We start from the raw sequence: 27,027 nt of genomic DNA on the forward strand, positions 1-27,027 counted from the left end.
TTTCCTACTGATGAAATGGTTTTGTTGATATGCAGTTAATAACTGTGAGAAAGTAGGCCACCTGCAGCATCTGCCATGATTGAAAATCTCCTGGAAACGACTAAATATCATGTGGAGGAGCATTCCCAGGGAATCTTTCAGGCTCTGAACTTCAATGATCTATCAATGTAAAATGCAACCGATAAGAAATATACAGGGATGGTGGATTATCCAAAGATGGTGGATTGCTACAGTATGCACAGCTGTCGACAGAGACAAAGTTTGAAAACAGTCAAAACCCCAGACATGACTGAAACATTCAAGTGTTATGGTCCCTTATCGAGTTATCAACCGAATCATTTTAGAAACCCTTTTTCAAACCCTGTCAAAAGATTAAATTTAAAGCAAAATACAAATTGTCTTTATATCCCGTGAAAGATGGCCTCTCCAACATAAGCTCTATTACTGTTACTCTATTTCTCCTTTTAAGACACAGACTGGTCAGGGTGGTCAAAACAATCTTAATGTGTGCAATGTTATGCCATCTCATCAAATGAAAATATGAGTTTAAATATATAACTTCTGGGTCTTGAAGTTTAAACTGTTTCATTAAGCTATGAACTTGCTAAGTTGCCCAGTGCTGGTTTGATTCGTTAGTCTGAAATGTTCGCATCTTCCATTAAAACACAGGCACAAGACTAAATCACTTTTAGCAACATGGGTGAAGGAAATGAGCAGTGAACTTCTCATCTCACAGCAGGAAGAGGATCTTAGCAAATCTGTGTATTCCTAAGAGAAACTCAAGGAAAGAGAGAAAAAACAGCTCAATGGACGTGCACGTGAAAAGGAGAGATGAGAGTAGGTTGAATCTTGGCAGAGGTGTTATGAAACAAGGATCATGCCATTTTGGCAATATGGGGGTGCTCAATATCGGATTTTACATATAACTACCCGTTTTCTCCCAATAAGTTAATATACAGCATATTATGATATAAATATCAACATATAATGCTGTCAAATCCGACCGCCCCATGACAGATTTAAGTTTTACTTTCCATGATCTGTGATGGAGGAGCATCTTGGCGGCAGGGATTTAAATATTTAACTGAAAATGTCTGGGAAAAGAAAATCTAAAGTGTGGGTGCATTTTGAAATAGTAAAAGATGATCCCAGTAAGATACAAGTTGTGTTGTCCACATGAGTACCCTCACTTTTTACGGCGTACCGCCACCTCCTGCGTAGTATGCGCCTCTAAAAAACTGCTGAAAATGTGCTTGGTAACATTGACAATTGTAGTGGATGAACATATTACTGTAACCCTGATCGCTGGAATGGCCACTGTGCCACCACCAGATACAGGAGCACAGCTGTGATCCAATGCCCAGCCCAGGGCATGATCCGTCCGCCCCATGATCACCACAAGCTGGGTGAACGTGAACGTTTGCGGCAGAAAAACATTATGACAAGAGTAAATAAAGTAAAGACCAGGACAACAGCCTGCCAGCGCTCCAAACTTATTTTATGGGGGTTTTCCGCCTTTAGTTATGACAGGATAGTGGCTGGGTTAGCTCAGTTGGTAGAGCAGGTGCACATATATAGAGGTTTACTCCTCGACACAGTGGTCGCGGGTTCGACTCCGACCTGTGGCCCTTTGCTGCATGTCAAGGAATGCATGTCTCCCCTTTCAAGTCTAAGTTGTCCTGGTCATTATGACAGGACAACTAGGTGAGAAAGGGGAGAGAGAGGGAAGGAAGACATGCAGAAAATTGTCACAGGTCGGATTCGAACCCTTGACCTCTGCGTCTGTCTATATATGCGCTTGCTCTACCACTGAGCCAACCTGGCCACAGCTCCAAACTATTTTCAATCTTCTACACCCTTGCACCACTTATTAATGTCAAGCCCCACCCCCCACATGAACGAGTTGACGATTCTGATTCGACTATGTAAATTCTTAGTCGGGGGCACCCCTAGATGAGAGCGAACATGAAAAAGGGGAAGACACAGAATGAGAGAGGAGGACAAAGAATAAAAGTGTAGTGGCGTCTGACATTACAGAGCAGATTTCAAAAATAGCTCCCCAGCGCCTTGGCCTCCAGCATGGTTACCATGGAGACCCAACCACAGGCGCTATTAATAGTCTATCAGCTCCCAATCTAGTGCGGCTGGACTGTCTCCAGAAAGAAGACAGACAGACGGATATGGAGAAAAAGAAGACGGAGGAGAAAAAGAAAGCAAGAGAGGATGAGCTTGTGTTTTTATGCTGGATGTGTAAGCGAGGAGGGAGGGAACAAAAGACTGGACTGTACCATCTCAACAACCTAAAGGAGAAATAGGGGGGGGAGAAGAGTTTCTCCTCATGTAAACTAACCCTAACCCAAAAACACCAAAGCAGCCTAAAGTGCTGAGTTAAATGCACATACTATTCACCAAGAGTAGTTTACCAATAAAAAGCAGTTCAGGCTGCAGGCTTGTAGTCCACAGCTGAGCAGCGATGGTATCCTGCTCACACATCACCCCTTCTCCACCAATAAACATCCTCTGATCTGTAGATGACTCAGCCTTGGCCATGTTTTCTCCCAAACACTGCAAACTGCTGCTGTTACATGAAAACTTTTCCACTACAATATTTCTCGTCTCTGTGTTTTTACCTGCCTTTGCTTTAGAAATGATAACTAGATACTCAACTCTGAGCTGTTAAGAACACATTTGAGATGCCCTAGATCTTTAAACAAATACATATGTATCATTTAGATATGACAATGAAAAGGTTATGTTCTGGAGATTATACAGTGTAAAAATGCCTAGGGAAAAGGCGAGGTAGAGGTGATTGTAGAACAGAAGTCTTAAAGACAGGTGGCAGTGGAGGGCCTAGATAACCACAGGGCACAACACACTGTCAACTGAACTATTTGAAAAAGTATCTGACATAATTTCCGTCTAAGATTTACAAATGTTTGAGATCACTGCCGGTGACTCCTGTGTTGCCTCAATAGCTTCATAAACAGGCACTCGGCTTGGCCTTAACTATTTGCTGAGATTTCTCAAATACCAAAAAAAAAAACAAAAAAAAACTACAGATACAAACTGAGTAAAATATTGGTTGGATGTTGGTGCTATCTGTGCATTGACTTAATATATGTCTGTCAGTTTATACAGGAAGGAGACCTGAATCAATTTACACTGTATGTCAGTGTAAAATAACATTTGCTAGGTACACATGGAGGTTTAAGTCAAATCTAAACCTAGGTCCAAAGCTTGTGACGGTGTCCCACAGCTGCCAGTAGATGTTACTAAAGAGGCAAATCCTATCGCACCTTTATAAATGTACACTGTGTACTTCTAAGAGTTTATCTTTTACAATACGCAACACATACTGTAAAGCTGTCTAAAGTTTACGTCAGGCATGTTTGTGGTATTCCATTCATTCTGTATGACTTCTCCTTTTGATTACGTTGTATAGGCAAGAGAGAGGAATGACACTGCAATAAACAAGTAACAGCAATAACAAATAGCACAGAGGCTGTAAAATCTGGTTTGCGGCAGGAGTCACACCACCTTGCCTGAAATGAAATCAATGTCTGATTGATAGATCACATTGTACAGTCGCTTTACAGTAATTAATCAGAGCAACACATCAGGAAAAAAGAAAACCTGTGCTGGAAAAAGTAAAGTAGTGACAAACAGCCGGTCGGTCATAATCAGGTGCTGATGTGTGAGAGAAAAACTCACCGCTGCACTGCAGGTCAGACACCAGACTGAAGTCAGTTTGATAATCACAAGGCAGTGCTTACCTCACCTCGACTGACTGACTGACTGACTGAATTTCCTTGGGGAAACCCTGTTAATTTCAGTTGTCTTTTTCTTTAAACCAAGGGACATAATCCAAAACATTAAAATTACCCTACAATGCACACTTTTCTGGATGTAAGGATGTTGTTTTTAGTCTAAAAACTATTTAGTTTCACATTGTGTACATTTTATTTCAGACCGCAGCAGAAAGCTTCGCTGTGCTTGAGCTTCAGTAACGCTTGAGGAAATGTAGCGTGTGGATGCTACTGCAGTACTTGATCAATGAAAGAGCTAAGCTACTGAAAAGATAGTTGATTTAGAAAAACAACAACAACAACAACGCTACTTAGAAGTAGTTAAACTACTGCCCAACACTGCTTGTTATTAACGCAATACAAGTTGGATTTAGTGCTGTGACGCCGTCAACATAGGTTGCTGATGTAGGCTACTTTTTAATTTGCCAGAAAGTGTCATAATGGCAAGTGTTGGTTGAGCCGGTTTGCATAAAATCAAAACAGCTTAAACTCGTACACCGGACAAACAGGAAATCCACCTAACTCTAGAAACGCTAGCCTGTGTGTCCTAAACTGACATGAAGTCTATCATGTTCAGATACAGTTTCAGGGACTGGAATCAGGATGGTGCGACTTCTCTCAACTTTAAAGAGCTATACTGCGTAGTTTCTGTCGCCCCCATGAGGAATTCTAAGCAATGACAACACCACTGTTGTTGCAGCCACATGATACAAGCCTTCCGTAATCGCGCTAAAAGTGTACACGAAACTAAACAGGGGTAACTGCTCTGTTGCATGAAAGTACTCTAACATCACAGCACCACCAGGATGTCCCAGGCCCATTTGACTTTGCTTTCCCTGGTTCCCTTGTAAGCTGGCAGTGTGCACCAAAACAAACCAACTAAAAAAATGCAACAAAGTATAGACAAACCAATCAATCACAATCAACTGCATCTTCAAAATTGACCAGAGTTGAATCCACACCTTTCTGACACAGAAACATTATAAGCTTCGAAAATACTCTATTTACCATACTATAATACTGTATTGTATTGCATTAAATTGAACAGGTGCACCTAATAAACTGGTACCTCAGTGTAGAGATCATGACCCCATGTAGCTGGTTACTTACTATTGTGCACAGTCGATTAGCTGGTACTCGTTGGATCTATCGTAGCACGCCCTGACGCCCTCATCCTGCCACAGTGTCTTTGCATGGTCGTAAAACTCCTGAGGAGGAAACAGAAATACATGAATGACAGGACGTAAAAACTGTCAGAGTCACAGAAGAGTAACATATTCATTCTTGCTGCTTAAAGGGTAACTATTATATAGCATTTTCAGGATTATACTTGTATTTTGTGTTTGTACTAGAATATGTTTACATGCTTTAATGTTAAAAAAGAATGTTAAAAGAATGAGATGCTCTGTAGGAGCGCCTGTCTCTTTAAGCCCTCCTCCCGAAAAAGCCCAGTCTGCTCTGATTGGCCAGCACGCTTCCTGGAAACTCCGGAGCCTCCACATACGCCGCCTTCACACTGGCAGTTGAAATCAGCTCCAATATGGCTTTGAAACGACCGGAAGTCATTCATTTCCTATGGAGATTCGCAGACTGCATGCGAATGGGTCCGAACTGGGTCCGAACGAGTGCGGTGCGGAAAAAAATCGTGTCAGTTGGTCATCTGGATGCGTTCAAAAAATTGAACTCTTGCGAAAGGCTACGGACGGTTCCTATCCCACAATTCCAGCGTTGCTATGGTACTGATAAACAAACCTGCTAATGCTAATTAGTTAGCTAGCAACAGACATCGAACTATTGACATTATACCGCTATATCACATTTAACCGACGCGACATGTCAACATCCTGGGCAACTTTTCTCCACGCAGCAGCCTTTCTATTTATATCTGTATAAGAGAGGTCATAGAGAATCGTATATTCAGACACTTATCAGTCGTTCTAGTCTCTCTGCCATTTTTGTGAGTCGCTTCCGACGCTTTTCAACGGTGTAGTACGACGTCCGCTGGGGGCGTATTGCGTATTACGGAGCTGATTTCAACAGCCAGTGTGAAGGCAGCGTTAGTGTTTCACTAGTTGAAGCTGGAGCTACTGCAATGGAGTAGCTATATAGCAGGACTTTGTACCGTGAAAAAACACCAATAAAGGCTTCTGAACCAAATAATACACAAGCGGACATGTCCCAGCAGTAAAGTGACCGGAATTTGGTGAGAAATGACCAGACTTGGCAAAGATTACAGCTATGTTGCGTTAGCATGTAGCTATTAGTTAGCAGTATGCTAACATTAGATTGTAGTGGAACGAAGTAGCACTTTCTACTGTCAAAAATGGCAGATAAAGGCTTCTGAACCAAACACTACCCAATCAGACATGTTTCAGCAGTAATGTGACCCGGAATTGAAGAGAATTTAACAACATAGAGCTCAACAGTCCCGCCCACAGCGGGTTCCGGAAGTAAAAATACAATGCAATTTCTCCATTGACAAATGGAGTATAAGCCATAAAATCGTAACCGTCAATGGTAGACTTAAACCAGCTACGACATGACTAAGCGATTGTATATGCTCATATAGATGCCAAAAGTTCATGGGGCACCAACCTTGTTTTGAGATAAATGTCTTTTATTTGCGATGTCTTGGATAAGTACTTCATTACCTACAATCAAAGCCCGTCTACGGAAAGCCGTTCCACTCCCTATTCAGACCCATTGTACCGAATTTGGTTGCAGTTCCACCAGAGTTCCACTGGGGGTGATCGCGGTCCAGTGCTAAATGAATGGGACCCCTCTTTCGCCTGATTGTCGTTGAGAAATCTCAGATTTGATTGTAGTTTTTGCAAGTTCAACATGGATTATAGGTCAAAAGTTGAATGAACGAGTACTTGTGTCCTTTCGATTTCTTACAGGTTGAGTCATTGTTGCCCATAACACGCTAGCATTCTGCTAATGAATGCTGATTGGTCAGTGAAGGACTGATTACGATCGGAGATCCCGCTTGACGGCATCCAAAGCAGAACCAGAATGTCAGAGTGAATATTTCGGCGTGGTCTTTAAAACATTAGCAAACCTCTTTCTAGCACGTGTATTAACAAGGAGAGCCTAACCTGTCAGCTGTGTCGTCGATGCTTCAAGAGAACAAAGGAAGCGACTCAGAGCTTGCCGTAAAGCAGCATCTCTGGCCGTATATGTGTATGACGTCATTGACATTTTAAAAGGCTTTTTTAGAACAAAAAAGCCACTTTAAAAAAAATCTAACACCCAGCAGTGTGTATTTTCTTAGCCTCCCCTTTCGAATGCAACATTCAAATTACTTGACAAAAAATTATATCCTGAGAAAAGTGGATTTTGAGGGGTATAGCTCCAAAGAGTCCCATTCATTCTGCACTGGTCTGTGAGCGCCCCCTATATGGAACTCTGGTGGAACTGCAACCAGTTCAGAAGCCAGAAGTAAGGAGAGAGTGGAACTTCTTCCCTTATTAGAAATTCTTTGCTACAATCCTGAACAATCCCACAGTGATGCCTCTGATTGGTGGAACTCATGCTGGTGAGGAGGGGGGACTGTCGGTATCCGATCTGTGCTGCTCCGCAAGATGATAATCCTGTTTTACAAGGATTTACGATACTGCACAAATCACGATCCGTTTCACGCTTCTGCCGTTAGCCTCCACCGGGAAGCTAACGTTAGTTTAGCTAACAGCTAATTCGGCTAACCGCTAGCTGACAGCTTGATTCAGTCTAAAATAATGTTAACTCAAACTAAACACTGAGAAAAGCAGGCTACAGCTGATGTTAACAGCCGTTATATATTTTAACTGTTATTTTCAGGTTTTATTTTGAGGGTCTTTTAAAGTTATTACATGCTGTCTCAGCTAGCGGTTAGCCAAATTAGCTGTTAGCTAAACTAACGTTAGCTTCCTTCATTCAGTGGTGCGCGGTGGTTTATGGGATGAGTAGTTTCTTCGCTCGATAATAAAAATATGTACACAGTCTTGTACCTTCGACTTTTTTTGTATTTTCTGTTCGTTTTTTCACTCAAAATGATATGTTATATGCTTATGAGTCACGTCGTAGCTGGTTAGCCTAAAGCATGGTCTAAAACTCTTTATATACGGATTTTTCCAGACGTCAATGGGAGAAATGAATGGGAAATTTATTTCCGGAACCCAAGGTCTCTCGGAGGAGGGGCGGGACTGTTGAGCTCTATTGGCAGCCAAGATGACATATTTTACTGCCGTTAGCATGTAGTTACATGGGATAATGTTAACACCACAGTGGCTTAAAAAAAAAGAAAATAAAAAACTTCAGTCCTGCCTACTTAGCAGATGACCAATCATAGCAGGCCGGCTTAGAGTTGCCTAAGACGTAGCCGAGAGTAGAAAAAAACAATTGAAACCGGAGCGCTCAGAATAGTTGGAAATCTGAACATTTTAGCTCACAGGGATTTGTCTAAAATACGTTTACCTCATTATTTGAGCCATTTTGGCCATTATAACATTGTAGATATGACAGACGAAAAAGCATAATATGTCCCCTTTAATAAGATAAATGGTGTAATGCACTGGTGTTTGTGCGTTTTCCGAGCTGACATGACGCATTGGTCAAAAACACTGAGTTTCATCTCATAGTAATGTTCGATTACATACTGTATTTTAAGTACACAATTCTGCAACCTTTGCTTTATTGAACAGGGTCAAGTAACTGTGGAATCAAAGAAGGAAAGTGTTCCTTCAAGCAGGAGACATTCTGTATTATCTACTGTGCATCTTACACCAAATATGACAGCGTGAAGAAAGAAAGGTTGGACAGGGTTGTGTGTCATCCGCAATGTGCATCTGAGGGGACTGGGCGCTCAGCGTTTTTGTTGACACCACATGCAGTGTAGGTTTTGCCTAGGCGATGGCTGTGTACATGTCTATAAAGGTAAATAGTGCTGGAGGGAAAGAGAGACGTTTCACTGTTAACTGGCACTATAGACACTCATTCACATGCTGGGACACAGCATGGATTAACTACTTCACTTCTTCTTGCAATCTTTGTACTGACTGAACAACAGGTGCCCTTTATTCATTTCATTTCAAGGATGTTGTAAAGTTGCTGAAAACACAGTGATCCAGATGGCACACGAGCTGGTAACTTGCACAAAAACTGCCAACAACACACATACTGGTTTTTCAAGGCCGATACCGAGTATTAGTAGTTAATGAAACCGATATTTGGAACCGATACGCATTTACAGTGAAAATGAAAATCTTTCTTGGAATGTTACAAACTCCAACACAAACCCTTGTTGCTTTAAGCAATTATTTAATAAATTTGAAACTTTCAACATAATACGCTGTAACAGAGTCAGATAGTATTGTGGATGGGACATTAAGTCAGACTCAGTGGTGAGTGAAACTGAATCAGAGGGACAGACACAAAGTAGCGAACTTTTTAATTAACTTTATCGGTTATCAGGCAAATAAAACGATGATACAAATAATCTACAAACTGCCAAAAAATGTCAATTGCACTCTAGAATACACAATCGAAATACAGGTGATGGTTATAACAGCGGGATCCAAACTCCTCAGAAATGAAAGCGAGTTCTTGTATAGTTGTATATATTTAGAGCTAGTTGTAAGGGCTGGGTACCTTTTGACATTTTTCGATAGTGGTGCCAATACGATACCAGAGTTTTTTTTTTTTTTTTTAATTCATGCAGACAGTGTTTGTGTAAGCTATAGAGCCCTATTTTAACAATCTAAGTGCACGACATGAAGCGCACTGCGCAGGTGCGTTTAGGGCGTGTACGAATCCACTTTTGCTAGTTTAGCGGCGGAAAAAAGGGTCCATGCGCCAGGCGCTTGGTTCAAAAGGGTTGTACTTAGTGTCTTCATTTTGCATGTTTGTGTGCTGCTGCGCTTCCCTGTGTGTGTGTGTGTGTGTGTGTGTGTGTGTGTAACAAGCATAGTGTACGCACACTGTGCATAAGCCTACCCGCATTTTACTAATGCGCTGTTAAAATAACAATAAAATGCGATCACTTCCCGCTGCCTCAAGATAGCAATACGCCAAGAATTCACCTGAACACACCTCCCTGTAAGACCAGCACGCCCATGGGCGCAACGATGGGCGCAGGTGCATTTGCTATTTAAACTTCGTGGGCGCTGGACGATCTTAAAATAGCAAAGACACTTGCGTCGGGCTTTACGTCGCGCTGTGCCGGGTGCAAGATAGGGCCCACAGTGCGTAGTTTCTGTCGGCCCCATGAGGAATTCTAAGTAATCACTTTCGCCATCCTCTTTAATAACTTGGACTATGCCTTGCTCATCATAAACAAGTCAACCAACCAAACAAGTAAAGCCAAACAGCAACCGTAAACAAATATTTGCTTCCAAACAGCTCAGCATGAGTGGGATTCCTGGGGCAGCAGGGTGATCTAGTGGTAAAGAGAGCATCCCGCAGAGGAAAACTCACAGATTTGATTCTTGTAACAGCTGATGTGTCTTAATGTAATGAAGTGTTGCTGTGTAAGACATTTGTTGCCGTTTGCTCACTTATCATAAATCACTCAAGATAACATCGTTAGTGATATCATGTAACCAAATAAATTAATAAGTCAATATATCTGGTGAAGATGGTCACTTGACTTCTACTACCTGACCTCTACCTTCTATTCATTTATTTATTCATTATTTATCCCCATGGATATAAAATGGATCATTATTCCATAAGTAACTCTTAAAGATGAATGCACCCCAAATTCCAGCCACGGTATGTAAAACTGAGTGGTTGTGTGTGTGTGTGTGTGTGTGTTTGTGTGTGTGTGTACATATTGTGGGCCAAAGATGAACCATTAAAAGTAGCTAAAAGAATCCAACAGACATTTATAATGTATAGTTTATGTAACAATTTAAAAATTTGCCTTCATTTTCAATTCCAAATAAAATGTTTAGCTAATATGGTTAAACCTTTGAGTTATCTAAAAAATGGTTTGCTGGACTGTAGTATGGCTTCGCCACATCCAAGTCTTTGCAGTCGCAGATCTCTAAAAGTAACCTGGTGTGTAACAAGTTGTATTCATGTCAAGGCCCAGGTTAAACATGTAATTTTTCTTCCTTTTACCTCTTTTGCTTTGTGATCATTAACAAATTCTCACATCCGAGGGCTGCAACTAACCATTATTTTCATTATCTAATACTCTTCGGATTATTTTCTCGACTCATCGCCAAATCTAGTTATAATTTCCCATAGCCTGAGATGACGTCTTCACACGTTCTGTTTTATTTGAACAAAAATATGACAAAGAAAAGAATCAAATTCTCACATTTCAGAAGCTGAAACAAAAGAATGTTTGTCTTTTTTGCAGATAAGAAAATAACTTAAACAATGAATCGATTATCACAATTACAACTAATAAATTACTCAACTTATCGTTGCAGTTCTACATCCTTTTGCCTCAGTTGCTTCAAATTACGACTTAACCTTAAATGTGTCTTTAATTGCAATGTCCACCAACTGTTAGTGAGAGAAATCTTGCCAGCTGCATCTTCACTTAGATGCAAAAAAAAAAAAAATCCTTTCATCAGGCAGTTTTCAATGACAAGCAGACTCATCATGTGTATACAAACAGAGCGCTCTTTTATAATCAGTCATCAATTTATTCACTCTTCTCTTTATGTAATGCTTTTCCTCCTTGCTTCCTCTCCCTCTATTGCAGCCTCCCTTTCTTCTCTCTCCAGTAACTGTTACATTACAACAACAAACTGCAAACTGGGCGATCAGGAAAACCTGAATCCTCATATACAAGATGTGACACAATCAATTCCCATAAGAAGGTCAGGGTGCAACTTAAAATCAGAACCACTGGAGCTGGTAAGCAACAAGTCTTGCTCCAGGACACTTCAGCAGGGTTGATGTGTAGGTGCTAGTTCGGTCGGACAGCTGACCCTTTTTGATGAAGGACGTCATCTATGACTGTATGGAAAGAGGTGCTTAAGCTGCCTGATGTTCCTCCATCATCACAATCACACAACAAACAGTTGACAAACAACAAGGCCATTGTTTTTTTGTGTTTTAGCTATTTTACTACAAATCACAACGTTACAAAAAGGGTTTTTAGTCACAATCAAGTGCCACACCAGCAGACTGTTCAAATTAATCCACACTTCTATCTGCATTCAAACACCATTAGACTTTAAGTTTGAACAATGTTTTATGAGCTTAAGTTTGGTCAATGTCATGGATCGCCTATTTCACGCATGTTTCCAGACTCTGCAAGTTGACTTTCATATAATACTTAAATCAGAGGTTGCCAGAAGCTTAAAACACAAACATTTAAATGGTCAGCAGAGGTGTATAATATGGTTTGTGATAAATGGGCTAAACATTCAAAAACACTGATATGGTTGTTCATGAAACTTTAGCATTTTCAGGGAATGCTCTTCTTCCTCTAACTATTAAGCACATGTGTGCATCAAGTTGCTCTAAAATTCAACCATGTACTGTATAGGGGGGACCTGTGGTTTAATGTTAAATATTTGCTCATGTAATGTAATTTGGTAAGACAGACAGACAGGCGGACAGATGCCTCCATGACGACATAAACTGAGTACCATGGTGGCAGGATGCTATAAGAAAATTAATTTGCATTACTAGAAAATTAACTACAGCTTCTACTCATATGTGAGACTTGGTGAACTGAAAAGTGAATTAAACCTGGCCCCGCGGGTGGCTGTGGATAAACAGTGTGACTCCCAGACTTTGAAGTTTAGTCTCTTGGCTCTGACAATTAGTAATGTCCCACTGAGAATACACTCACACAGACGTTACCCATCAGGTCATTAGTAAAGCTCAGCGTTTGCTACCCGTGTCGAGGGATTATGACCTGGGACGTTGGGACTATTACCTACTATCATCTACTATAACACACACACAGCTGAGGATACCTGCACCTGCAGATCAAAATATAAGTACATGGTAGATTTAATTGAAGCTAAAACTGCATGCCACATAGTAAAACTTCCAAAATAAGAATAAGGCCCAGACATGTTTCATTTGTGGCCAGTCGAGCCGCCATGATCCAGGAGCTCAGCAACTCCTCTCATATATACATGACCTTACGCTGGACACTGCTCAGGTCTGTGTGTGTGTGTGTGTGTGTGATTGATATTGTACTACTCACAGACGGAAACTCAAAGTCCTTCTGGTTGACGAGGTTGAGGATGTACTCGATCCTGTACTGGTTCTGTGGGCACGCCAACTGCACCGGTGGTGCCAGGGTGCTCATAGCTGTTACTATGGTCTATTACAAACACACAAATAAAATAAATTAAGTGTGGATAACATAAAGGCAGAAGATGGACAGTCAGGATTTTTTTAATGAAGTATCTTAAGCTATTTTGGTGTTTTCACCACTTACCTCAATGGCCTCTTTAATATTATTCTTGATGTCCTGAATTTTCTGCTTCTTCTCTCTGAAACAGACACACAGATTCAGTGACAACCATGTTAGGGAGGATTGATGTACAGCAGTACCACACAGACTTAAGAGTTTCTTCACACCAAATGTAAGAAATGCAAAGATTGCATTTTTTAGACAATGGTACACTGGTATCCACTGCCTTGTGCTATGTGGAGCTCATCACAGACAGACCTACAAACCAATGTGGTCCTGAAACACATTCCTTATACAGAAAAACACTTGTATAAAGTTGGGGGAGCGCCCCTTTAATTAATTTTTTTGTCTTTACACAGTATTAGCTACTATGCAGACGTATTCATGTAAAAGGTGCTCACACATGACATGACAGAAACGTACAATAATCACAAAATATAGCAGAATAATCTAAAACTGTTGATATTTAAATGCAGTAAGTAATACAAACACTTTGAAATATAGACATAATGGTATAAATCAGAAAACTTGACATGACACAGACACACACAGACATGACCGACATTCTGTCACAATTGTTAGTCGAAAACAGGGAACAAATGTCTTGGCAGTTTTATATTTACCACAGACAACCAGCTCTTCTTTTGAACACAAATAAGGGTTTAGTTAGCAAGAATCGTTTTAGTAAAGTTAAGGGAAGGAGTTCCATGTTACCATGAGATGGCACACTACAGTGAGCTGCATTGAGTTTGTTTTGGATCTGGGAAGGGTAAACAGACCTTCATTGGCACGTGTGGTAGAGAAATTATATCTGTCTACTGTGAAAGATAGCCGTTTGTACAAGACATTTGGACACGCTGTGATAGAAATGTTTCTATTAAGGGAAACCAGAGAGCCAGTTAGCCTATCTTTCACCTTGAGCCTGCCAGGACAACAGCGCAAGTCAATGACAAAGGGCAAGACGGGCCTCTTTCTGACAATTTTGACTTTTTCACAAGGGACTCCGCTGCACTCGACCAAATTTATGCATAGGTTTATCAATTTCTTTAGACCAGTTCAATTTGCATTCTAAAGTTTGACTCATCCATTTGTTATCTGAAAACAAAGGCTACACAATTTCTTCACAACTTCACCTAACGGGTCAAATCTATGAGCGGGTCATTGCTTTAACAGTCCAGGTCAGGGCTGCATGTTTGCGTCAGATTTTCAAATCAAATCATTCCAAAGATACAAGGAAAGCAATTGCAGTAGCGATTAGACATGCAGATGCAGACATGTCAACAATATCGCCACCTACAGTCAAGGACAGTAGACAGTCACGTAGCGTAGACTCTTCGTCAAGCTTACATGAACAAACAAGATTTGCTAACATGTATCGGCTTAAGTGAAAGAGCCCATGATCTTAAAATTACATCCAACCGAACACAAACCGCCAGGTCAATACTGAGAACGCATTCTTTTACACCACACTCAAACACAAAATACACATAAACTCTCATACATATATGCAAGCACACACGCACACCTTCCTGTGCCAAGCCACCATGTCACTGCAATGATTTTATAGATATCTGTCACAACATTGGCTCTCTAGCAGATGCAACAAAAAACATAAAAAAACGAGAGGATTGTTATTACAATTACTAGTGTACCTGGGAATGCCTCAACCAAAATCCACAATTTACAAGTTAGTTCTACAAATCCTGTTCAGAATTTGGAACAGAAAGGCCTGACCTAAACTTTAGTGAAAATATTTTGTGTATTGGACCGAAAAATATACGTAGACTGAGAATACAGTTACTACTTACTATACAATCTTTGTAATACTCATTGACAAATGGTAAGAGTCTGAGAAGCCTGTGAGGTCACTGTGCACCAAAACAACACAAGAGAAACAGAGAGAGGGTAAGACAAAGTTGATTGAGTTAGAAGGGAAATTGAGAAGGCCTTGTTTACATTTTCAACCTGATAGTCATTAAAAATCACATGTTCGTGTTCGTGTGTGTGTGTGTGTGTGTACTCTCCAATCGTGAGAGTAAGACTGCATGCCTGTGTGTAGTTAGAGAGGGGATAGATATGACACAACATGCTTCAGTGACGATGTCTGGTGATACGTTAAGGTGAATAAATGCAGATGACAGGGACTAGGGCTGAAATCGATATCACAATAACTAAAATTCTGTAATATCATTCAGTGTGTCATGACATGGATTTGTCTGCAAAATGTTATAATAATCAAATTTATGTTCAATGCATTGAAGTGCACAGCATAAGAGATAATGAAAAAAACATGCATAGCTGGAACCAATGTCCCATGGATGCACAAATATTGGCAGGGCAACATTATATAGTAACATTGCAGCATGTATCGATTATATCTTCAGTTAACCAATCAATCATTTCTATATTCTATACAATGTGAAGAAATAGTGAGAAAATGGCCATCATAGGATACAAGAGGAAAATAAAATAAAAGTCGAGGCAATTTAAATTTAATATCAAAATAAGAACATCTGAGAAGCTGGAACCAGCAAACGTTAAAAGGCAAATATGAAAAATCGACATTCTCTCTGCAGTTCCCCTCAGCTATGTGGAGCATTTAGCATCTTTCAGCACATTGTTTTGGTTTTATGCAACTTTACCATTTCGATTCAGTCTGGCGGCTCTCATCAAATCACAGAGCTTTTGGGTTTATCTGAGCTTTTTCGGCGATAAAAAAAACCCAAACTGTCCCACACATTTTCAGTCCTCTTGACCACTTAACAGTTGCAGTGATGGCAGTTACATTCCTTGTCTAAGGGAAGCTTAGTCATAGTTGAGAGGAATAGAGAGAGCTGAGTCAGTCATTCATTCATTCATTCATTTTTCAAATCAGGCCAGATATTTGAACCAGCAGTCTTCCGGTCATAAGCCAATTACTCTGACCTTGAGGTTACCACAACACTCAATCCATTCACCCAAAATCTTTTACCACAGGCGTTATTGAACTCTTTTAGTCCCATATCAGTAAATGTATGTCCTGCAACTGGCCTGCAAGACTGTCGTTTTGGTTTGAGCGGATCTTCAAAAACAAAAAAGGTGATTCATTGTTACAAATTAAAAAAAAAATTAAATTGGTGCTACATGGACAGAGAAAAGGGGCTGTGGTATTCCTATCTATTCAAAGGGAAGAAAACATACAAATACCAGAATGCACAGCGCCACACTTGACCAATAAACGTTCCCGCTGGTTGGTGACGTAACTCGAGGATTTCACAGAAAACTGGCACCAAACAATCTCGTATTACAGTTAAACATTAAGCTAGTACACGTTTCTTAAAAAAAAAAAAAAAAAAAATCTGCTTTCTATACTCTATGTCTGTATGCGAAATACAAGCTGTAGTTCGAGCAACAGAACCTCAAGGCAGCGAAAATTGTCCCGATGCTGCGTTTTGAGCTAGGAGATGAGCACGGAGATCTGGGCGCTGGCAAGATGGAGGAAAGTATACCATAATTCGTTCGCACATACTACCCATATTGTTATGATACAACAATGGTTCTGTGATTTCTGTGAAGTATCCCTTTAAAAGATGACATCTGACCACACAAGTAAAACAGTCAGACACATACATATGGAGCAACATGTATGTAAGTTTACCAAACATAAGGAAACAAAAGGAGCCATACAGCACATACTGTAGCTTAGTAAACAACAGCAACAACAAAAATCGACCAAATAATTCAATCAATGTCACAGATCTAATTGGAAGTGATAATGCTGTATGTGTGTCTTGTTATTGAAGACATCCACCTTACACACAGACACATATATTGCCACACACACAGCTCAGTGTTGTGGAGTCACACGCTGGGTCATATGCTCTTGTCTGCCTTAGGTGCTGATTTTCTAGTCTAACCTTGCAAGATGCTTCCATCCCCATCACGAGAGAGAGAGAGAGAGATTTAATTTATTTAGAAAAATACGTTTGTCTAAAAAGGTTAAAAAAAAAATATTTACCTGATGAAGGTCTGAGACCGAAACATATTTTTCTAAATAAATTATTGCTTGCGTAATGGTCAGTGTGCGGGACTCTTCTCTAAGTATTTACATGCTTGAAAGCAGGAGAATGTTGACTTCGGACAATAAGGGGCAAAAGATTTTTCTTTTAATGACACCGGAAAAAATAGTATCTGGAATATTTCTTTCCCAGATACTATTTTTGTCTTACTGTTTGGGTCACCAGATTAGTGTTCAAACAGTAGTGTTTAAACACATGACAGCGTTATAGAAAGATCAGGCTGGCTTGTTATTTTATCTAAAATATAACAATTATCAGGTTGGGCAGATTCTGAGCATTAACGTAACTTTGGATCTGGCACTGTTCATTTTGGGTATACCTCCTGAGAAAATGACAGATAGAGGCCTGATCTCCTTATTGAGGATTCTACTTCTAATAGCTAAAAAGACAATAACAGCCTCCTGGCTGAAAGCAGAGCCCCCAAGCATAGTGCAACGCAGACAGGGTAAAAAAAAAAGAAGTATATTATGGAATTATAGTCATCTCTTTTTTCTTTTCTTTTTTTTGTTACTTTATTTCATTGTTCTATTTGTATTTGTGCTCTACACTTATGTCTTTGTTTGTTTCTTGTAACACAGACCATAAATGAAGCTGTCTAACTGTAGTGTCAGTTTATAAATATTATAAGCGGTGGGGTACCTGACATGTGCTACTAATGGAAAGGAAATTACCCATACCAAATTTTGGTTTGAAAACTCCAGGGTTGCTTTGTAGTCTAGACGGGCGGAAACGGAGGCCTTTGGAATCGATTAGGTAAGCTTACATACGTTTCAATAACAGCTCCACCTCGTTGTCGGTCCAAGCAAATAAATCCCTGGTTTTATTTTTTCGCTAATGTTGTTCTTTCTCTAAAGTATTTTCTGGATTTACAACTTAAACAGCTATGATTTTCAACTGCAGAGTGACATCAGACAATCTGCTTCCTGTTTACACCGGCACGTGCATGTCCGGCGTATGCGAATGGTCATGTGATAGCCGTTGTCAGGCGTGTTAATTTGGACGGAGATTAGTTCTGCTACTGGAGCTAAAACTCATGTGGACGGAGATCGTTTTTGTCTAAAAAAAAAAATGTAAACGTAGTAGTGTAGATGTAGCCTGAGTTTACCTCTCAAGGGTAAAAACTTCAATTTCTGCACTCCAGTCTGAGTAGGCCACCACACCGTCTTTCTGTGTAGTCCGGCTGACTAGTACGGTTTGATCCAAAAAGCCGCCTTATAAACCTAAAGACTGCATCCCATTTCAGTCCACACTTCATAAACCAAGCACATCATGGTGATGGGTGACAGGACTGTCACATTTTAATGCTCCTCTAATACTGGTTGTCAGTATCTTGCAATCCATTGCATGCTGGCCAATTGTTTAATATTTCAACCGACTTTGGATACATGCTCGGCTTCAGCTACTTTACTCATATCATACTTACTCTGCATTGAAGCCGTTGACATGTAGGATCCTCATCTGTTTCACTATGGTGCTCTTTCCTGACTCTCCAGCTCCTGAGAGAGAGAGAGAGAGAGAGAGAGAGAGAGAGAGAGAGAGAGAGAGTAGCAATCTGTTGGCATGTGAAACAAGACCACACAAATATACAGTGTTGGGATACAGACCATACAAATTTTCTGAAATGTCACTTTACAGTATGTGTACAGTAATTCTATTTACCATATTTGGATATAGACACTGTATTTCACTGAAAGGTTTTTGGAATTTCATAAGCTGTTTGGGCTGTGAATTACTATTTCTTTCAATGAACAAACAGCTAATTTCATACAAGACTTTGATGTTATTTGGGAAAACTGGGAGCAGAGGCAAGGACAGTGCTGCATGGTCATGGCTGAAATAATAAACTGGATTATTCCACTAGATACTGTGATCACAAACACACGATTACATTTTAAGACCCAATGAGGACTGCTTGTAGACTTTTCCATAAAAGGCATGTTTAAACATTTCCCTTTAAAAGCAGGTGTTAATAGCTGTCAATAAAAAAATAACTCATCATATATCTTATTTTTTTATTTATTTATCTATCTTTGTGTCCTGTGAGGAAAATGTGATCACAGTTCGTGTCTGTGGTATTTGGCTGTCAACACACAGTAAACTGTAAAAAAAATTATATATTATATATATATATATATATATATATATATATATATATATAAAAATGATGCTTCTAAAAGGCATTAAGAGACACTAGTTTAGCATTGCTAGCAAGTTAGCTGTATGCTGCAGGTCTGTGGAAGGCTCACACTCATCTAAGAATGAAACTTGCATCTCTTGCTCTGTAATACAATGATTCATCTTTTACCCCTTTTTTAGGTATGTCAAATCTGTCCTGGGACTACAGATGGAAAAATGGCCTTTTAACAAACTCTCGTGTATTTGCAGCAGTGTGTATTAAAGTATGAGAAGCCGCCTAGGCCAGAATTGAATATTTTACTTGCGCATACATGGATACTTCACTTGTGCATACATATATACACTTCCCTTGCACACGCATGCATTACATGTGCGAGTATGTATATATGTTTGTTCGTGGGGTTGGTGTCTGGGGCGCGTTATTATGGAAGCCACGCAACTTCTAGGAAAGGCACGCCCTTCAATGGCATTCACACACACTACTATTGGCAAGGCGTCCATGCTTACGCAAGCCAGGTAACGTAACCCAATTTGTTCAGGTCCTATCCCCTGACCAATCGGCTATCCTAACCTTAACCACTCGAGGTCAATGCCTAACCCCAACCAATCGAGCTGCTTCGTAGGGCGGACCTTTCCTAGAAGTTACGTGGGTTCCATAATGACGCGTCTGGGGCGGATGGTGGAGCACATAAACACAGGACATTCAGGAGGTTGGGGTTCAAGTCCTGTCCAAAACCATAGGTGTATTTGCTGACCTAGTGACTTATTTATTGATAACTTTACTAACTTAACTTCTGTAACAAACATACTTATTTATCCCAACTTAGTGACGTGAACTTGAAGTTTCTACAACAAGGTGCCAATAACATTAATGAAGAGGTTGAGACAATTTGAGGCAAAATGCATTATTGCAGTCAATAATGCAGTTCAGGTAAAGCTGTCTCTGGAGTTATGAGCTGCATTATTGACTGCCATAATGCATTTTGCCTCCACCTGTCTCAACCTCATCATTTATGTTATTTGCGGTTGGTGTGCTGTTAACGTCAAAAAGATGGGATAAATAAGTATGTTTGTTACGAAAGTTAAGTTAGAAATAAATAAGTAACTAGATCAACAAATTGACCTATGGTTTGGACTGGACTTGAACCCCAACCTCCTGAGTGAAAGTCCAGTGTTTATGCATTCCTCCATCCAACCCAAACACCAACCCCATGCACATATGTAAATACATATGCACACATACATATAAACTCACACATTATACATGCAGGTGCAAGTGAAATATATATGTATGCACAAGTGAAGTATCCATGTATGCGCAAGTGAAGTATATATGTATGTGCAAGTGAAGTATGCACAAGTGAAGTATCCATATATGCGCAAGTTAAGTATGCGCAAGTTTAGTATCCATGTGTGCGCAAGTGAAGTATACATGTATGCGCAAGTATATATGTATGCACAACTGAAGTATGCATGTATGTGCAAGTGTTTAGTACCAGTATATATGTATATGCAAGAGAAGTATATACAGTATGTATGTGCAAGTGTTTAGTACCAGTACATATATATATGTGCAAGTGAAGTATTCAATTCTGGCCTAGGCAGCTTCTCATAGTACAGTGTCACTGTAAAATAAACCAATAAATAAAATAAAATGCAGTATGTCTAAATTATTATACATAATTCTCGTACCTACATGTGTCTCATCTTAAGACAATGTTGGTTATGTTTAGCTAAATCTATAAAAACACTTTTGCTTAAGCATGTGACTATGTTTAGAAGGACATGGCTATCATTTTTGGCTGGAGCCCCTGATGAGTTTTTGGTGATTTTTGGAGTAGTGATAAATATATGTACTGACACCGTTATCCAACAACTCTCTGAACACAGATGATTATAGCTGAGAATAGTCCCAATATTAAAATTTGATATGAAGATGTAGGCATGGCATCTCAGTAATGAGACTTTATTCTTGGCCTTGTTGGATCTCTCTGATGGAAAAAAAATGGACATCAACTGTGACCACATCTGTGTTGTTTGGTAAAGGCAGAGACCTAAAGATTTGATCCATTTGTAAATAATCATTTAATGACAATCAATAGCCAGCGTTTCCTACCCATGAGACGTATTTGTGGTATTCAGACACATTAACAGACATGCCACAGAAGAGTCTGGGGTTTGGGCCTTTTGGTGGCTCAGCAAGCTACAGTGCATACCATGAACTCAAAACATCATGCTCTCAAATCTGCCTGATGACCTAATGTCACAATGTCAGCCCTCCTCTCTCTCCCATCTCCCCGTCTTTTCCCACACTACATGATGAACCAAAAATGCCACAGCATCTTGCATAAATACTTGCATGAAATAGTAAAGTACAATAGTGTAGCTTGCCCTTCTTGTGTACGAGAAACCATTTTGTGTAGCATGTTTGAAAAACACAAACTCAATCAAGTGTGGTATTGAACCGGATTCTTTTTGAGAACCAGAACTGTCTCCATAGTACAAAGTATTAAAAACGGGTTTTAAAGTAAGCCCTAAATGGCTTGGTCAGATTCTTAGTCTTATTTATTAATTATTTTAGGATATTTCCAGATCATACTTTTAGCCTGTTTGTGAAGACAGCATTAAACCCTGATGCATTTGAGAAGTTTGGCTAAATTATAGTCTGCAAAGCAAGCCTTTGGCAAAAGCAACATTCTCAAATGCTGCAAGAGAATCCTGGCCATCAGTGGTACTGTATGTCCAACAGAAAATATTCATACAGTCTGACTATATGCTACTGAAAGTTTAAAACCACACCAATAGAGTTTTAATAACCGAGTCATACTTCTAAAATAACACCAATACAAAAATAAAAAAGTGTAAGTGTGTAACTCTCATCCGACACGATACAGACCAGGTACAGAGGTCAGGAGTAGAGTAAATCTGGAAGTTATGAAACAAATCAGAAAACTCATGTGTTATTATGTTAACAGCTAACATGGTTGCTTGCAGATCGGTCCGCTCTGAAGGATCCCTAACCTTAATGACAAATTTCCTGATAACATCAGTGGTAAATCAATCTATTCTGTACCCGAGACATGAAAATACATAGAGTATCAAGTTACCACTGTAGAGCAGACACATATGTAAACAATATGTCAGATAAAAGTCGTGAACTCATTAACTAAAATGTGAATGATCTCTTGGGAAGGGTCGAACACTGTTAGTCTATTTAACATATATTGCAGTTAAATAACAGATAACTGTGTATATTACCATATAAAACAAACATTTGCAGATCTTTGTGTACACAGGATTGTCCCTTTGATTTACAAATATTGCAGTAAAATTGCACTGTCACTTCAAATACTTGCAATGATTTTACCAAAAAGTTCTCCTCAATTATAACACGTTTAAGGGAATCTTGGGTCAGATTAAGTAAAACACAACACAAAGACAAATACACTGGCTGATTAAAGATAGAGACCAATAGATACATTTTGGTTAAAAGAATGTTACCCAAAGGTCATCATATATATGTATAGAGAGTCTAGCCTGTAAAAGTGTAGTCTCGCATTGTCAGATCTTCCTCCACAGCGCTGTGGAGGAGGGTCTGGCTAGTCCACACAGTATTCCGGGATGGGAGAAAAAACGCGCTCTGGTTTATCGGCTTAAAACCGATCACAATCATCTTGGGCGGCAGACGGAGCCACGGTGCAGGAAGGAACTTGTTTTGGAGGAACTTGTGTACGTTCGAAGGTTGTTTTAGTCGTGCAACAGAAAACTCAGATTGGACAGATGGTCTAGCTAGCTGTCTGGATCTACCCTGCAGAGATCTGAGGAGCAGTTAATCATAGTCCTCATAAATCACACACAAAGAAAACGGAAGGTAACGGACATCCGACCGTAAAGAGTGACATTAGCGGAATTTCCGGCAGCAACAGACCAATCCCGGAAGTGGAACGTCGTGGATATAGACTAGTAAAAGTGTTACTTTGTCAACATGGGACTTAAAAAATAACTTATATCCCTCAATACAACACATATTTTGCATCATCACTCCTTTTGCAGGTGCCAGTCTTCAAAGTAAAACAAACTTTGCTAACATGAGCCACAAATCCATTAATACTTTAATTAGGTGATCTATTTAATCCAATGACCAGTGTAGTTCAAGTTGCAGATTACAATTATACTGAGCAATATAATCCAATGATTAACAACTTCAACTTAGTGGGCAGACACGCTAAAGATGGCCAATATCTGTGTGTCACCTACAATTAACGTAAAGATTGACTCCACAAATGTTGAACAATTGACCATGTTTTGGTTCCTGATTGCTGACTGCTAGATTCTTTATGGTAAGAATATGGATTGTTCCACTTCAGATACGTCTTTTCCCAACATGGATACAAACCAAGCACAAGGACTAGCTTACAGTTTTTCAGGGGCACCAGTTTTGAATTGAGAGTGACAATTTGATGCTTAATTTGGCTTTGTTCACTGTGTGTATACACATCACAAAAAACAGCCTACAGGTCCATGATAAATCAGTCTACTAGTAGATCATAAAAATGAAAGGCGACTAACTTTACGGCAGACATTTTTGTTTTGGTTTTCATATGGGTCCTGTCCTTCTGCTTTCCTAAAGTCACCATAACTTCCTTCCCAACATAAATACAGACATGTCGTACATTACGCACCCTCACTGGTGTCCCTGTAATCAAACATTATGATTTTAACAAAGAACACCACAGCTTCTTAGAAGTGGCAAGCCTGCGAATGGACATAGGAGGAGGGTACAGAAGAGAGCATGGTGGGGAAAGTTAGACACCGCTACTTGTCTCTTACGTAATGTAGAGAACCAGCCCACCTCCAGTTCACACTCTGACACACAACACACAGTTATATTATCTTAAGATACTGTTTGGGCGACACGCCCTAAAACTGGCATATAATACAAAAGTAGTGTCAAGTTTAACTTTCCAGGCCTATATGCATAATTAAGACTAAAGTGAATACTGCACTCATGCTATGCAAGTCCCAAATGTTCTGTTAAAAACATGCATAAATTAACTATAAATGACAATAAACCCAGTTTGTATTGATGTGAGTGGTTGTCTCTCTTATGACGACCACTGACAGCAGTTAACCCACCTTATACATTTACCTCTACATCACTGTACAGTATACTCTCAACCCAACCTATTGCCTCTGCTACAGCATGTTTTGGTATTGGCAGACTGATTTGACAGCAATATGCTGAAAACCCAGCACAGTGCTGCATTTTAGCCTTATGCAATGGCAAAGTCCCACTGTCGACAATGTTTCCCAGAACAACATCCCAGAAGGTTATGCAGGGAGGAAGCAGAGCCTCAACTGTGCAGACTGAGGAGTTGCCTGTAAAGTAGCAAGCATAGAAAACAAAATAAAAATAAAATATATATATATATTAATAACCACACTCACCTAAAAGTAGTAGTCTGTGTGTTGCTCTGTATATCTGTTTGTCTTTTTGGAGCTGCTTCTCTATCTTTTTGTTTGCTTCTCTTTGTGCCTTCTCCTCATTTCTCTGGTCTTCGGTCTTACTGTTGCCCAAACAACCCATCTTCCCGCAAGAAAAAAGAAAAAAGGAGGTCCAGGGGAGGAGGTGGAAGAAGTGGAGAAGGTGGAGGGGGTATGTAGAAAGAAAAATAAATAAATAAACTAAACTAGTCTAGAGCCCTCGTTTGACATGCGGAATTGGCAGCAATGTCGCCCACATTTACACAGTTTAACGTGACTGGCCTGCTCCAAAATTGTCCGTGGTGCAGCCCTGTAGAAATTATTTGTCCATAACGCGGATTTTGCTGTCAGAGAAAGGGCAGGATACTGTTGCTGACGACACCGAGGCCGCCTTCTCAGTTTGTTGAATCCTGCTCGGGCTTTTCCTCCTTCACATGCAGTATAGTTTTTGTTTTGTTTTCCCACCGTCTCCCCGTTAACTGTGTAACGTTAACACCAACAATTGTAATCCACAACGTCTGTTAAGACACCAAAAATCGGGGTTTCACCTCTAACGGAGGCAGAATAAACAGCCTAATTTGCATCTCCAAAAGCCCGGGTCTTGCGTCTCACTGCTGCCCGTGACAAGGAGCCAAACTCGGCGTGTCCGAAAACCTCGCCCGTGCAGTGGCGCGGGTCGTTTCCACGTCTCCTTTCATGATAAACATTTTCATTGGTGTACACTAATACTCTCTATCTATTTATCTGTCTTCGTCGGGGGGCCCAGCAGGACAGGAGGAAGGAAAATGGTATTACACCCAAACGAGCTACATGTGTGATATTCTCATTGCTTCCGTCGTCATCCGGCTGCTTTTCATTCGCTGCATCAAATCAACCCAAAACAGCTCCAAACTCACTGCGGTTGTCTTTTCGGCTGGATCCCCCCAATACCTCCAACTCCGAAACGATCCAATAGCCTACCCCCCGATTTGTCCTCCTTATTTGTGATGGCTGTTCCTTGCTGTTTTCTCCTCCAAAGGGCCTTTCTTTCTCCCTGCCCCTCGCTTTTGTTGCTGAAATGTGTTATCAGCCCCTCACATCACCACAGAGCAAACTGCGCACCGATACTGGTTTTTTTTAAATTTTATTCCCGGCTCGGCTCGATGAATCCCTTCACGAAAAAAATCATTAAAAAACGGAAAAAAGAAAAGAAAAAGGAAACGTGACCAAGATCCCTCGAAATGTATCCACGTTTCTTGCAGGTGAAAAAGCAACCCAGCTGTCAGGCTCAGTTTTTATAGCCTACATAAGGCCTATATGTGTGTACCCACATACACACTCTCATACAAACATACATTTATATATAGCTATATTCCTCTTGAATCCGAGCTGGGTAAATAGGCTGCAGGCTTGAGACTGCATGTGCATTTACATTCACAAAAAATAGTACGCGGGGTTGTTGTAGCAGCACATTCCCACCGCGAAGGCCGCTCCCCTCCTGGCCGCTGGTCGTGGAAGGTGAAAGACAGGAATAACCAATTCTTGGAGGTTATTATTTTCTCCCTTTCTCTCTCTCCGAGAATAGTAGCCTACATTGAGGAGATAGACAGCGCTGAAGAGAGACGGGGTGGGGCCACACAGCGCTCATTGAACCCTGGGAAGGAAGGACCGACAGAGGAGAGGCCGCTTCGCCTCGTCACGTGGCCCAGGCGCAGAGCACGGTCAGCGGCGCGCGCGGCTCTGCGGAGAAAACGGCGCCCTCTTCAAAGAAAACAACCGCACACGGTTTGAAGGGTGGGAGCGTTATTATACATCCATGAGTGGGAGTCATGTACAGCAGCTGGGCCAGGGGCTCCCAGAGGTACGGCCTATCACCGAGGACACCCCCAAACCTCCAACACTAATCAAAATAAACACACACACACACATTTTCACTTCATGAAATGAAAACACAAATCTGTTCTGTTGTGTAAAAGATTAGTGATATAACTTAACCTTTAATGGCATCTGAAAATTAGAATTCCAGTTGTAGTAGGCATATTTGATTATTTGTTGGTTTGAAGCATCTTTCTTTACACCATCTAATAATAAGCAATACAAAATAGTATTAATAATACATGTTATTACTATATATACAGTGGGGAGAACAAGTATGTGATACACTGCCGATTTTGCAGGTTTTCCCACTTAC

General features: G+C 40.3%; 1 protein-coding gene across 1 annotated transcript in view; it reads right to left on the minus strand.

The window, feature by feature from the left end:
* The window catches only part of gnas (GNAS complex locus), a 31,678-nt gene extending 5,162 nt beyond the window's left edge, over positions 1-26,516 (minus strand). The window contains exons 1-5 of the mRNA XM_078254608.1: positions 24,822-26,516; positions 18,661-18,733; positions 13,204-13,258; positions 12,967-13,086; positions 4,917-5,014 (exon numbers count right to left, since the gene is read on the minus strand). Coding sequence (XP_078110734.1) covers positions 4,917-5,014; positions 12,967-13,086; positions 13,204-13,258; positions 18,661-18,733; positions 24,822-24,960 — 485 coding nt within the window. The 5' untranslated portion in view covers positions 24,961-26,516. The remainder of the gene's footprint in view (positions 1-4,916; positions 5,015-12,966; positions 13,087-13,203; positions 13,259-18,660; positions 18,734-24,821) is intronic.
* Between the last annotated feature and the right edge of the window lie 511 nt (positions 26,517-27,027).

This window comes from Sander vitreus, chromosome 7 (genome assembly GCF_031162955.1).
Source record: "Sander vitreus isolate 19-12246 chromosome 7, sanVit1, whole genome shotgun sequence".
NCBI classification, from domain to species: Eukaryota; Metazoa; Chordata; class Actinopteri; order Perciformes; family Percidae; genus Sander; species Sander vitreus.